The sequence below is a fragment of the Scyliorhinus torazame genome, chromosome 5, assembly GCF_047496885.1.
Source record: "Scyliorhinus torazame isolate Kashiwa2021f chromosome 5, sScyTor2.1, whole genome shotgun sequence".
Lineage (NCBI taxonomy): Eukaryota > Metazoa > Chordata > Chondrichthyes > Carcharhiniformes > Scyliorhinidae > Scyliorhinus > Scyliorhinus torazame.
Window position 1 is genome coordinate 156,773,897 of NC_092711.1, and position 12,389 is coordinate 156,786,285.

The window sequence follows — 12,389 nt, forward strand, 5'->3', positions numbered from 1 at the left end:
TAAAAGTGCTGTTTTGATCTATAATGGAATTATGCTGTGTCGTGCTGTTTTGTGTCTCTGTTCTGTTGAAGCTATATGTTTTGAGATGACCTGAGGTTATGAGTGTTGAAATCCTTAATTTAAAATGGGTATTTAAAACTGGGGCTTAATATTAACGTTAACTAGCTATCTTTGAACTATCAGGTGTATTAGAAAATAGTTGGTTTCTACAGAAGCCATGTTAAACTCTAACGTGTGACGAGATCTTTATTTCAGAAATTAATACTGTATAAACGTGAATGCTTCGACGCTGCTGAGTGAGCATTAATTGTTGAAATAAATAAATTCTTCAATAATTTTGACAAGAAAGAGAACATTAAATTGTGCCAATATCTGGCTCAACCACAAGGCTATTTGTTGAATCCAATCAAGATGAGTAAGAAATAAAGCTATTGTCTTTCACAAACTGTCTTTTTGAATCAATGTACCTTGGAGTGACCAAATATATTAATTAAAGATTACTGTTTTATTTAGCCACCAATCAGTAACAGCTGATTGATCCTTAATTCAGTTACAATGAATGAATCAATAATGAATCAGCAGTTCTCGTAAAAGACTGATTTTTATTTGCTGTAAAAATGCAAAAGCAGGGCAGCAGAGTAGCACAGCGGTTAGCACTGCTGCCTCACAATGCCAAGGTCCCAGGTTCGATCCAAGCTCTTGATCACTGTCCGTGTGGAGTTTGCACATTCTCCCCGTGTTCGCATGGGTTTCGCCCCCACAACTCAAAGATGTGCAGGGTAGGTGGATTGGCCACGCTAAATTGCCCCTTTGTTGGAAAAAAATGAATTGGGTACTCTAAATTTCTTAAAAAGCTTAATTGCTGTATATGTAAAGAATGTTTTGGGCTGCATGGTGGTGCAGTGGTTAGCACTGCTGCCTCACGGTGCCGAGAACGGGTTAGATCCCGGCCCAGGGTCACTGTCCATGTGGAGTTTACACATTCTCCCCGCGTCTGCGTGGGTCACACCCCCACAGTCCAAAAAGATTGTGCAGGATAGGTGGATTGGCCACGCAAAATTGCCCTTAATTGGAGAAAAATAGTTGGGTAGTTTAAATTTATAAATTTTTAAAGAAGGAATGTGTAATGAAGGTAAAAGTACTGGCAAGAGAGACCTTCAAGGTCAGATTAACCTCATCATATGATATTGTAAAATAAGGGATTATATAGAAGCAGATAAAAGGACAGTATGAAACAGTTCTATTGTATTTCTGCCTAAGTTAATGAGAGAAGGAGGTGTCAGTAATTGGGGATCCAATTCAATTAATCTAGTGACCAAATTGACCAATTGTCATGTTATGAGGTAATGGTCACTTTGGTGATAAAAGTAGAGGTTCTGAACGCCTTCCTTGCTGGCCAAGTACTGAAGACTCCTGAGGCCGAGTTCCAAGGAAATGACTGTCAAAGAAGGAGCCAGAGAGGGTTACGCTTCTACAGACTGATCCCCCACATGAAGTTGGAAAAGTCAATGCCTTAAAGTTCAGTAAACCTTTTTCTTTTCATAAACTTATTTTTGTATTTACTATCCAGAAAATTCTGCCTTTGTCTTAATTGATTTAAATGCTGTCCAAACTAAAGTGAATTTATTAAATGGTAAGTTGGGGGTGGCTGAAATTAATTATGTTCTCGATGACAAGATCAGTATCTTCAATTAAAAACCTTGCATTTCTATAGCACCTTTCACAACCATAGGGCGTCCCAAAGTGCTTCACAGCCAATTAAGTACTTTGAAGTGTCATCACTTTTTGTAATGTAGGAATCGTGGCAATCAATTTACACACAGCAAGATCCCACACACAGCAATGTGATAATGAGCAGGTGATCTGTTTTTAGTGATGTTGATTGAGGGATAAATATTGACCAGGACACTGGGGTAACTCCCCTGCTCTTCTTCAAAATAGTGGCCGTGGGATCTCTAACATCCATCTGATAGGGATAGACAGGGCCTCAGTTGAACATCTTATTTAAAAGAAGGCTGTTCTGACAGTGCAGCACTCCCTCAGTGCTGCGAGGAGGAATATTGGATGTAATTTTTGTCCTCCAGTCCCTGGACTGGGACTTGAATCTACAGCCTTCTGACTCAGAGGTGAGAAAACTGCCCACTTAGCCACGGCTGATACTATAGACAATACAAAGTTAGAAAGTGAAAGCTACCCTTTAAAGCCCCCATCCTTTGCCTCCAGTGCCTAAATGTAATAATAAAAACCCCAGTATAAATAACATGGATTTGACTGACAAATGTTGAGGTGTTGGTTTCGAGTCGCAAGGTTTGACTTCCCATTTGAGCTTCGGGCACCTTTCTGTCTCTCTGTTGCTCATGTCAATGACAGACAGCGATGGAGCTGAGGACTGAATTTAACTGAGAATAACGCTCCAGTTGGCAAATTTCCATGAATGTCACACAATTTATGTAAAGGGCTAAATCCAGATTTAGAGAAGACAGATTTTTAATGGGTTGAAGGGTAATGGAGAACTGGCAGTACGGTGGAATTAAAGCCAGGATGAGCACAGCCATGATAGAATTGCAGAGCAAACTGGTTGGGCCAAATGGCCTAATTCTGCTCCTATATCTTATAACTTATGAAAGGGGGAGACATTGATTTGCTCCCAGATGTTGCCCAGAGGAGGAAGTTTTCGTCTGACACTCATTGTCGAACCTCCACGTTATGACATCACAAAGGAGCTCGTCCTCTAAACCAGCCAATAGGAATAAATCCGTTCCGCAGTGCCGTCACTGCATTTGAGCGCACAAGCCCGGCGCGCGGCCACCGCCCAGGGTGCCGACCCCCCCACCGTCTGTTCCCTCTTCCCCCAGCACATCGTCGAGACGGTTTCCAGGCAACCAGCTGACAGCTCCGGCCAGAGCGAGAAGCCCCTCCCCCAACCCAGGACTGCGCATGTCTCGGGGAGAGGGGAATCTGCGCATGTGCAGGGTGAGCTCAATCCCGCTGGCTTTACCGCTGACTTGTGCCCAATGGGAAGATTGGAGGACCGGAAGGACTCTGTTTCTCCGCCAATCAGAGCTCCCCCATTGTCTCAATGCGGAAGCTGGACATGGAGGTTTCTGCCGAGCAAAGCCGTTGTTCCTCCAACCCTGAATGAGCTTGAGCCGCACACAGACCCCTGTCTCCAACATCTGTGAGTAAAACACTTTCTTTTCTCCCCCTTTCCATTTCTTTTCTCATTCTGACCTTCAATTGGTCACTTGCAGCAACTGAAGGGAAAGGAAGTGATTCCAGGGAGGGTGCAGACTCTGGAAAGCTTGGCCCAGGTCTCTCTCTCTCTTCAAGACATTGACATCCTTTGCTCCCTCAGCTTGACACATTTATTTGTCTGGCTAAAAGGATGGTCTCTTTCCTAATGTTCACAATTAAAGGGCTGGTTTCCCCAGGAGATGGCTGACATTTAAGGGGACAGTAAGCAGGGCAAATCCAACTCAGCCAATTACTTCTCTGTGGGTCTACTGTCTATCATCAGCAAAGTGATGGAAGGAGTCATCAAAGTTGCTATTAAGTGGCACTTATTCTGCAATAACCTGCTCCCGGACGCTCAGTTTGAGTTCCGCCAGGGTCACTCAGCTCCTGACCTCATTACAGTTTTAGTTGAAACTTGGACGAAAGAGCTGAATGCCAGAAGTGAGGTGAGAGTAACTGCCCTTGACATCAAGGCAGCATTTGACCGAGTATGGCATCAAGGAGCCCTAGCTAAACTGGAGTCAATGAGAATCTGGGGATAACTCCACTGGTTGGAGTCACACCTGGCACAAAGGAAGATGGTTGTGGTGATTGGAGGTCAATCATCTCAGCTCCAGGACATCACTGCAGGAGTTTGTCAGGACAGTTTCCTCAGCCCAACCATCTTCAGTTGCTTCATCAATGATCTCCCTTCCATCATAAGGTGAGAAGTGGTGATGTGCAGTCATCCACAATGTTCAGCACCATTCTCAACTCCTCAGATAATGAAGCAGTCCATGTCCAAATTCAGTAAGACCTGGACAATATCCAGGCTTGGCCTAATAAGTGGCAAGTTACATTTGTACGACACAAGTGCCATGCAATGACCATCTCCTACAAGAGAGGATCTAACCAACACCCCTTGACATTCAGTGGCATTTCCATCGCTGAATCCCCCACAACCAATATCCTGGGGGTTACCATTGATCAGAAACTGATCTGGAATAGCCATATTAATACTGTTGCTCCCAGGGCAGGTCAAACGCTGGGAATCCAAGGTGTGTAACACACCACCTGAAGCCCCAAAGCTTGTCTACAAGCACAAGTCAGGTGTGTAATGGAATACGCTCCACTTTGCTGGATGAGTGCAGCTCCAACAACATTCCAGAAGCTCGACACTATTCAGGACAAAGCATTCAAACCTTCCATCACCGAAAAACAGTAGCAGCTGTGTATACCATTTACAAGATACACTGCAGTAACTCATAAAGATTCCACAGACAGCACCTTCCAAACCCACAACCACTACCATCTAGAAGGACAAGAGCAGCAGATACCTGGGAACCTCACCACCTGGAGGTTCACTTCCAAGTTACACACCACCCTGACTTGGAAATACATTGCCGTTCCTTCACTGTCCCTGGGGCAACATCCTGGAATTCCCACCCTAACAGCACAGGGGATGTAGGGCAGCATGGTGGAGCAGTGGTTAGCGCTGCTGCCTCACGGCGCCGAGGTCCCAGGTTCAATCCCGGCTCTGGCTCACTGTCCGTCTGTAGTTTGCACACTCTCCCCTTGTTTACGTGGGTTTCGCCGCCACAACCCAAAGATGTGCAGGGTAGGTGGATTGGCCACGCTAAATTGCCCCTCAATTGGAAAAAATGAATTGGGTACTTTAAATTTATAAAAAACAATTTTTTTAAAAACAGCACAGGGGATATATCTACACCTCCAGGCTGCAGCAGTTCAAGAAGGCAACTCACCACTACTTCGGAAGGGCAACTGGGGATGGGCAATAAATGCTGGCCTGACCAGCATTGTCCACATCCCGTAAATTGATTTTTAAAAATTTACTATCGGACAGAAATATGTCTAGTGTTGTTATGTGGTATGTATTATATATATTATTGATGGTTCTGTAATAAAATACATGGATTATTATTTCTAGTTTTGTAAATAGTACTGGACCTACATTATATATTTCCAGTCATACAGTCATTGCAGCACTGACAGAATCCATTTGGGAACTCAAGTCCATGCTGACTCTCTGTACAGCAATCCAGTCAGTCCCATTCCCCCTCGATATCCCTGTTCACCTGCAAGTTTATTTTCTTCAAGTGACCATCCTATTTTATTTTAAATTATTGATCATCTGGACTTCCACAACCCTTGTGGGCAGTGAGTTCCCTGTCATGACCACTCCATGACTAAATAAAATTCTTCCTCAGAATTTCCCCATCTCTAATCAGTAAATGTACTTATATGGAGATTCTCTACGGTTGTACAGGTTTTAGTGAGTTGAGATTTGTTGATCAGCACCTTCACGAAAATTGGGAGGGAAAGTAAGTGAATACAGGCTGTATATTACACACATTTTTCATCCAGTAATATAGACATATATCTGTCTGGCAGCCTGCATGAAGATTTCAGGTCTCTGTGTCCAGGACAGGAAGCAGTGCACTCTTGAGGTTGGCCTGGTTAAAGTCCTGGATCTGTCAATCAGCCTGAATCATCACCTTCAGGAGAATTGGGAGGGTGAATATTAGATACAGCAGAGTGAGAATGCAGGGAGAGTGTGTGGGTTGGAGATTGAGAGCATTTCAGGGAAAGAGAGAGGAAAGAATGTTCAATAGAAACTAGAATTGTCTGTTCTGAGTTTCTATCCTGTACTGACAATGATTTGTAAAATCTGATTGCAGGAAGTTCGAACGAGAGGAGTTTGAGGCGGATATCTCAAACTAAATATCACGTCAAGAACTGACTGAGTCACTCAATTCTTGGGAACCGGAGATCATCGGCCTTTGAATCTAGAAGGAGAAATGTTTGTCTATTCTGTCTACTTCAAGAGATTTTAAACATCAGTGTGTCTGGAAAAGCACTGAGACACACACACACACCCGTGTGAGACTGTTACAGAGCACTGACTGTGGAAAGAGCTTTAACCAGTGACACAGCCTGAAAAAATACTGCACCATTAACAGCAGGGAGAGACTGTACAGGTGTTCGGTGTGTGGACGGGGCTTCAACTGATCGCCCAACGCAGTGAGACGCAAGATCACCCGGACCATGGAGAAACCATGGAAATGTGAGGATTGTGGGAAGGGATTCAAAGGCCCATACGGGCTGGAAAGGCATCAACGCAGTCACACTGGAGAGAGGCTGTTCACCTGTTCTGTGTGTGGGATGGGATTCACAGCCCCGTCCAAGCTGGCAAGGCATCAAAGCAGTCACACTGGTGAGAGGCCTTTCACCTGCTCTCAGTGTGAAAAGGGATTCACTGACATTGGCAACCTGCGGAGACACGAACGAGTTCACACTGGGGAGAGGCCTTTCACCTGCTCTGACTGTGGGAAGGGATTCACTCAGTTATGCAACCTGCAGAGCCACCAGAGAGTTCACACTGGAGAGAGGCCTTTCACCTGCTCTCAGTGTGAAAAGGGTTTCACTGACATTGGAAGCCTGCGGAAACACGAACGAGTTCACACTGGGGAGAGGCCATTCACCTGCTCTCAGTGTGAAAAGGGATTCATTAACATTAGTAGCCTGCGGAAACACGAACGAGTTCACACTGGGGAGAGGCCTTTCACCTGCTCTCAGTGTGAAAAGGGATTCATTAACATAAGTAGCCTGCGGAAACACGAACGAGTTCACACTGGGGAGAGGCCTTTCACCTGCTCTCACTGTGAAAAGGGATTCATTGACATTGGCATCCTGCGGAGACACGAACGAGTTCATACTGGGGAGAGGCCTTTCACCTGCTCTCAGTGTGAAAAGGGATTCACTGACATTGGCAACCTGCTGAGACACCAGCGAGTTCACACCGGGGAGCGGCCATTCATCTGCACTGTGTGTGATAAGGGATTTACTCAGTTACCCCACCTGCAGAGACACCAGCGGGTTCACACCGGGGAGAAGCCGTTCATCTGCTCTGTGTGTGATAAGGGATTTGCTCATTTATCCAACCTGCTGAAACACAATGTCACTCACACCAAGAGCAGGCCCTTCAAATGCTCTGACTGCAGGAGGGGTTTCAAAAGCTCACAGCTACTGATGTCCCACCAGCGCGTTCACTCTGAGGAGAGAACGTTCAGCTGCTCTCGATGCACGAAGAGGTTTAGATCCTCATCCAACCTGATGAAACACGAGCGAGGTCACACCGGGGAGAGCCCGTTCACCTCTCCGACTGGGAAAAGTGTCACTCGGTCATCACTTGCTGAGCCACAGTGTCACTCACAGCAATGAGAGACCCTTTAAATGCTCCGACTGTGGGAGTGGGTTTAAAAGCTCTCAGGTACTGATGTCCCACCAGCGCATTCACACTGAGGAGAAACTGTTCAGCTGCTCTCACTGCGACAAAGAGGTTTCAAACATCATCCACATTGCGGAGACACCAGCGAGTTCACACTGGAAAGAAGCCATTCACCTGCTCTCACTGTGGGGAGGGATTCACTCAGTCGTCCAACATGCTGAGACACCAAAGGGTTCACAAGTGATGTCGGGTTAGATTCTGCTGTTATTCCTGCTGTTAATCACATCCAGGACTGAACCTGGAGTGGGTGGAGGGGTTTGTCTCCTCGTCAACTCCTGGTGCTAGCACGTGGTGACCCTGGCGAACTACTGCTCTCCGGATCTGGAATACCCGACTGTGAAGTGCCGTCCATACTACCTTCCACGGAGTTCACTTCTGCCATCATCATGGCGGTCTACATCCCACCCCAGGCGGAAGTGAAGAAGGCGCTTAATGAATTGTAACCGCTATCAATAACAATGAAGCAGAATATCCGGAGGCCTTGTTCATCGTGGCCGGGGACTTTAACCAGGCCAACCTCGAGTGCACTGCCAAAATTCCACCAACACATCTCCTGTCCCAACAGGGGCCCCAACATCCTTGACCACTGCTACACAAACATCAAGAGCGCCTGATGATCCATTCCCTGACTGCACTTCGGAAAATCGGACCACAAGACGGTGCTCCTTCTCCCGGCATACAAGCAGAAACTTAAGCTGGAGAATCTGGCTATGAAGGTTGTGCAAATGCTGGTCTGAGGCAACAGAAGAGCTCCTTCTCGACTGGTCCATATTCAAGAACTCAGCAGTCAACCTAAATATGTATCCCAGCACCATCACAGACTTCATCAGCAAGTCTGTAGAAGATTGTATGTCAAAGAAGGTAGTACGTACGTTACCCAACCCGAACCCATGGTTTAATCGGGAGATTCACTCCCGACTGAAGGGCACGTCTGAGGCATTCAAGTCCGGCAACCCTGACCTATACAAAAAAATCTAGGTACAACCTCTGCAAAGCCAACAGGGATGCCAAGCGACAACAGAAGAGTTGTCCGGAATAAGCGAGAATCATGGACTCTCATCGATTGTGGCAAGGCTTAAACAACATAATGCACTAAAAAGCAAAGCTGAGTAGAATCTTTTGCAACAGCGCACCCCTTCCTGACAAACTCAATGCATTTGATGTTTATTTCGAGCAGGAAACCAACAAACCTTTGTCATCTGCCCCAGCTGTCTTGGGCACACCCATGCCCACCGTCACAGCCTCCAAAGTCAGTTTGGCCGCCTTGAAAGTGAACCCTTGGAAAGCGGCGGGTCCTGACTGAGTCCCTGCCATGCACCCAGATCCTGCGCGGGCCAACTGGCGGGTGTGTTCGTGAACATCCTCAACCTCTCTCTACTCCGTTCTGAGATTCCCACCTGCTTCAAGAAGACCACCATCATACCAGTGCCAAAGATGAACCAGGCAGAGTCTTTAAATATTTTGAAGACGGAGTTGAATAGATTCTTGATAAGCAAGGGGGTGAAAGGTTATCGGGGGGTCAGTGGGAATGTGGAGTTGAGGTTACAATCAGATCAGCCGGGAACTTATTGAATGGTGCAGCAGGCTCGAGGGGCCGAGTGGCCTACTCCTGCTCCTAATTTGTATGTTATCACATCCTTTATAATAGATTGTAGCATTTTCACTCCTACTGATGTCAGACTAATGGGTCTGTGGTTCCCCATTTTCTTTCTCCCTCCTTAAATATTGGGGTTACATTTACCACCTTCCAATCTGCAGGAACCATTCCAGAATCTATTGAATTTTGAATGATGATCACCAATGTATCCACTATCTCTCCAGCCACCTCTTTCAACACTCTGGGATGTGGAGCAGCAGCTGCCCATATAGTTAAGTGTGTAATTGTAAGGTTGAATTGAGTAGTATCTGTAATATGTAACTGAGTTTAGTGTTGGGGCCTTACTTAATAGACAGGTGACTGGGGATGCGGGGCAGGTATTGGTTCTAAGTCTGTGATCTACCACGCTTCGCGTTCAGGATCAAGAGGAGGGATATGTGGCCGCCTAAAGTGGCGTCTGGCAAAGGATGCTGGGAAAAGTGGCCAAGTTCAGGGACAGACAGGCTGCAGCTTCCAAATAGACAAAAAGCTGGTTTGTCTAACAACCGAGGAAAAAGGCCATTGAAAGGCCATCCCGGGACAATGGGCTTAAATGGAAATTGACAAAGTGGCAGATTTGGTGGCGTCAGTTTTCCTCATTTGGGAAGGCATACGTGCCTCGGACACCAACGGACATGGCCGGTCAGGACAAGCCCCGCAAGGTAGCGGATTTAATTGAACATTATCGATCAAGGTGATCAAGCCCTGATCGATTGATTGGGCCTTCACCTGGGACCGCCCAAAGGGGCTCAAACTCCTGGGGATAAAAGGTGCTGCGCAGCCCACCATTCGCTCTCTCGACAGCAGCTCTCAACAGTAACCAACAACAGTGACCCTTCACCGACCGAAGAGGAAAACCATCCACGCCATCGACGGAAGGACCCGAGCCGAGGATAACAACGACCAGCAACAGACTTTCAACACTGCCAGACTGCGGACTCCAGATAAGGCCATGTCTGCCCCGTACTTGCCAGTCACTTGAAAGTTAAGTTAAGGTCTTGTGTGCATTAGCTTAGAGTTCAACTTGCATGTGTGTGTGATTAATTAACAGTAACAATTGTGTGATCGTAAATAAAGTATATTATTGTCTGATACAACTTATGGTAATTTGTCCAGCGTATAAGGGTTAGAGACACACTATGGTTTTGGTACAACAGATCCTTGTGAAATTTGAAGCCATGTATTCGCAACAAGGCTCAAAGAGCAACAGCCCACTGCAGGCAAAGTCGGGAGATCGGCCAGTCCAGCAGAAAGAAACCCTCCGACCCTCCCCATTGACCAATTGTCAGAATGAACAAAATGCAGTCCTGGATGTAATTGAAGCAGAAACAATAACAGCAAATTCCAACCCTTGTAATCACTTGTGAACTTGTTGGTGTCTCAGCAGGTGTGATGAATCACTGAATCCTTTCCCACATTGAGAGCAAGTGAACGGCCTCTCCCCAGTGTGAACTCGCTGATGTCTCTGCAGGGTGGAGGAATCACTGAATTCCCTCCCACATTGACAGCAGGTGAACGGCTTCTCCCCAGTATGAAGTCCCTGCAGGCTGGATATCTGAGTGAATCCCTTCCCATAGAGAGAGCAGGTGAATCCCCAGTGTGAATGTGTCGATGAGCTTCCAGTGCAGATGGGGCCTTGAATCCTTTCCCACAGTCCACACATTTCCATGGTTTCTCCATGTTTTGGGTCTCCTTGTGTCTCTCGAAGTTGGACAATTGAAGCCTTACCCACACAGGGAACACATGTACGGTCTCTCCCCGCTGTGAATGCTGCAATGTTTTTTCAGGGTGCGTAACTGGTTAAATCTCTTTCCACAGACAGTGCTCTGGAACACTCTCACTCGGGTGTGTGTGTGTCTCGGTGCTTTTCCAGTCACAATGGTGTTGAAAATCTGTTGATGCCGACAGCTCAAGCAAACATTTCTCCTTCTAGATTCAAATGCCGAAGATATTCAGATCCCAAGGAATCGAATAACTCTGTCAGATCTAGATGTGACGTTTGAGATTTCTCTCTGAAATTCCTCCACTTCTAATATCTTGGAAAAACAATTTACAAAAGTCAGCACTGTCAGTACAGGATAGACATTCAAAACAGACAATTCTGGTTCCTATGGAACATTCTTCCCTCTCTCATTCCTCAAAAGCTGTAAATATCCATCCAACACACTCTCCCTCCGTTCTCCCTCCCAATTCTCCTGAAGGTGCTGATTGACAGATCTATGCTCACTGCTTCCTGTCCTGGACACAGAGATCATAACAAATAGGAGCTGCAGTCGGCCATTTGGCCCACTTGCCCCATCCTTTAATGAGCTCAATGGCCAATCGACCTCAGCTCCATTTACCCACACTACCCTCATATTCCTTGGTGACTTCAATGTTTTTGGGGGGGGGGGTGTCACAATCAAACCCAGTGACTACCTGCATGTACTTTGTGTCAGGTTGAGGTCAATGCCACCCCCCCCACTCCCCCCACTTTTCATCCCAGTCCCAGGAGATTAGATATTGGGCTCCAAACAATTCCCCCGTGCTGGAGAAACTGCTCTATCTGCCATGCAGGCAGATGGCCCAGAAATGCACATGTCCAAGGGATGGGGGCCCTTAATTGAAAAAAAAAAAGACTGGGCTCTTTAAATTGAAAAACTAAATCTGTCTAACTCATCCTTGAATATATTCAATGATCTCTAGACTCCACTGGTCCCTGTGGAAGAGAAATCCCGAGATTAACAACCCTGTGAGGTAACAGATTACTGAAAATATATGATGTAGTTACAGTACAATATTACATTACTAGAAATAATAATAAATGTACTTTACAGAACCATAAATAATATATCTAATCTGTACCATATAACAACACTAGACCTATCTCTGGCTAATATTAATTTACTGACCCTTAAATGTCAGCCATCTCCTGGGGAAACCAGCCCTTTAATTGTGAACATTGGGAAAGAGACCATTCTTTTAGCCAAATAAATGTGTCAAGCTGAGGGAGCAAAGGATGTCAATGTCTTTAAGAGAGAGAGAGGGACCTGGGCCAAGCTTTCCAGAGTCTGCACCCTCCCTGGATTCACTTCCTTTCCCTTCAGTTGCTGCAAGTGACCAATTGAAGGTCAGGATGCGAAAAGAAATGGAAAGGGGGAGAAAAGGAAGTGTTTTCCTCACAGATGTTGGAGACAGGAGGACGTTTCAGTCTGTGTGAAGCTTCATTCAATCTTCATTCACACAAAGGCA

The 12,389-nt window shown here is 46.1% G+C and overlaps 1 protein-coding gene and 1 long non-coding RNA gene across 2 annotated transcripts; one reads left to right on the forward strand and one right to left on the reverse strand.

The window, feature by feature from the left end:
• Positions 1 to 3,027: 3,027 nt before the first annotated feature.
• On the forward strand, positions 3,028 to 10,255 carry LOC140420234 (uncharacterized). Its single transcript, XM_072504267.1, has 2 exons — positions 3,028 to 3,178; positions 5,913 to 10,255. Exon 2 carries the CDS (start codon positions 6,280 to 6,282, stop codon positions 7,453 to 7,455), a length of 1,176 nt encoding a protein of 391 aa, XP_072360368.1. The 5' UTR covers positions 3,028 to 3,178; positions 5,913 to 6,279; the 3' UTR covers positions 7,456 to 10,255.
• On the reverse strand, positions 9,681 to 12,261 carry LOC140420251 (uncharacterized). The gene is made up of 2 exons (XR_011946241.1): positions 12,050 to 12,261; positions 9,681 to 11,194 (listed from the first exon to the last, which is right to left on the reverse strand). It is a non-coding gene; the product is annotated as an uncharacterized lncRNA (long non-coding RNA).
• Between the last annotated feature and the right edge of the window lie 128 nt (positions 12,262 to 12,389).

Excerpts from the sequence above, each read along its gene's own strand:
- LOC140420234 (XM_072504267.1), top strand. The coding sequence starts at position 6,280 with ATGGAGAAACCATGGAAATGTGAGGATTGTGGGAAGGGATTCAAAGGC.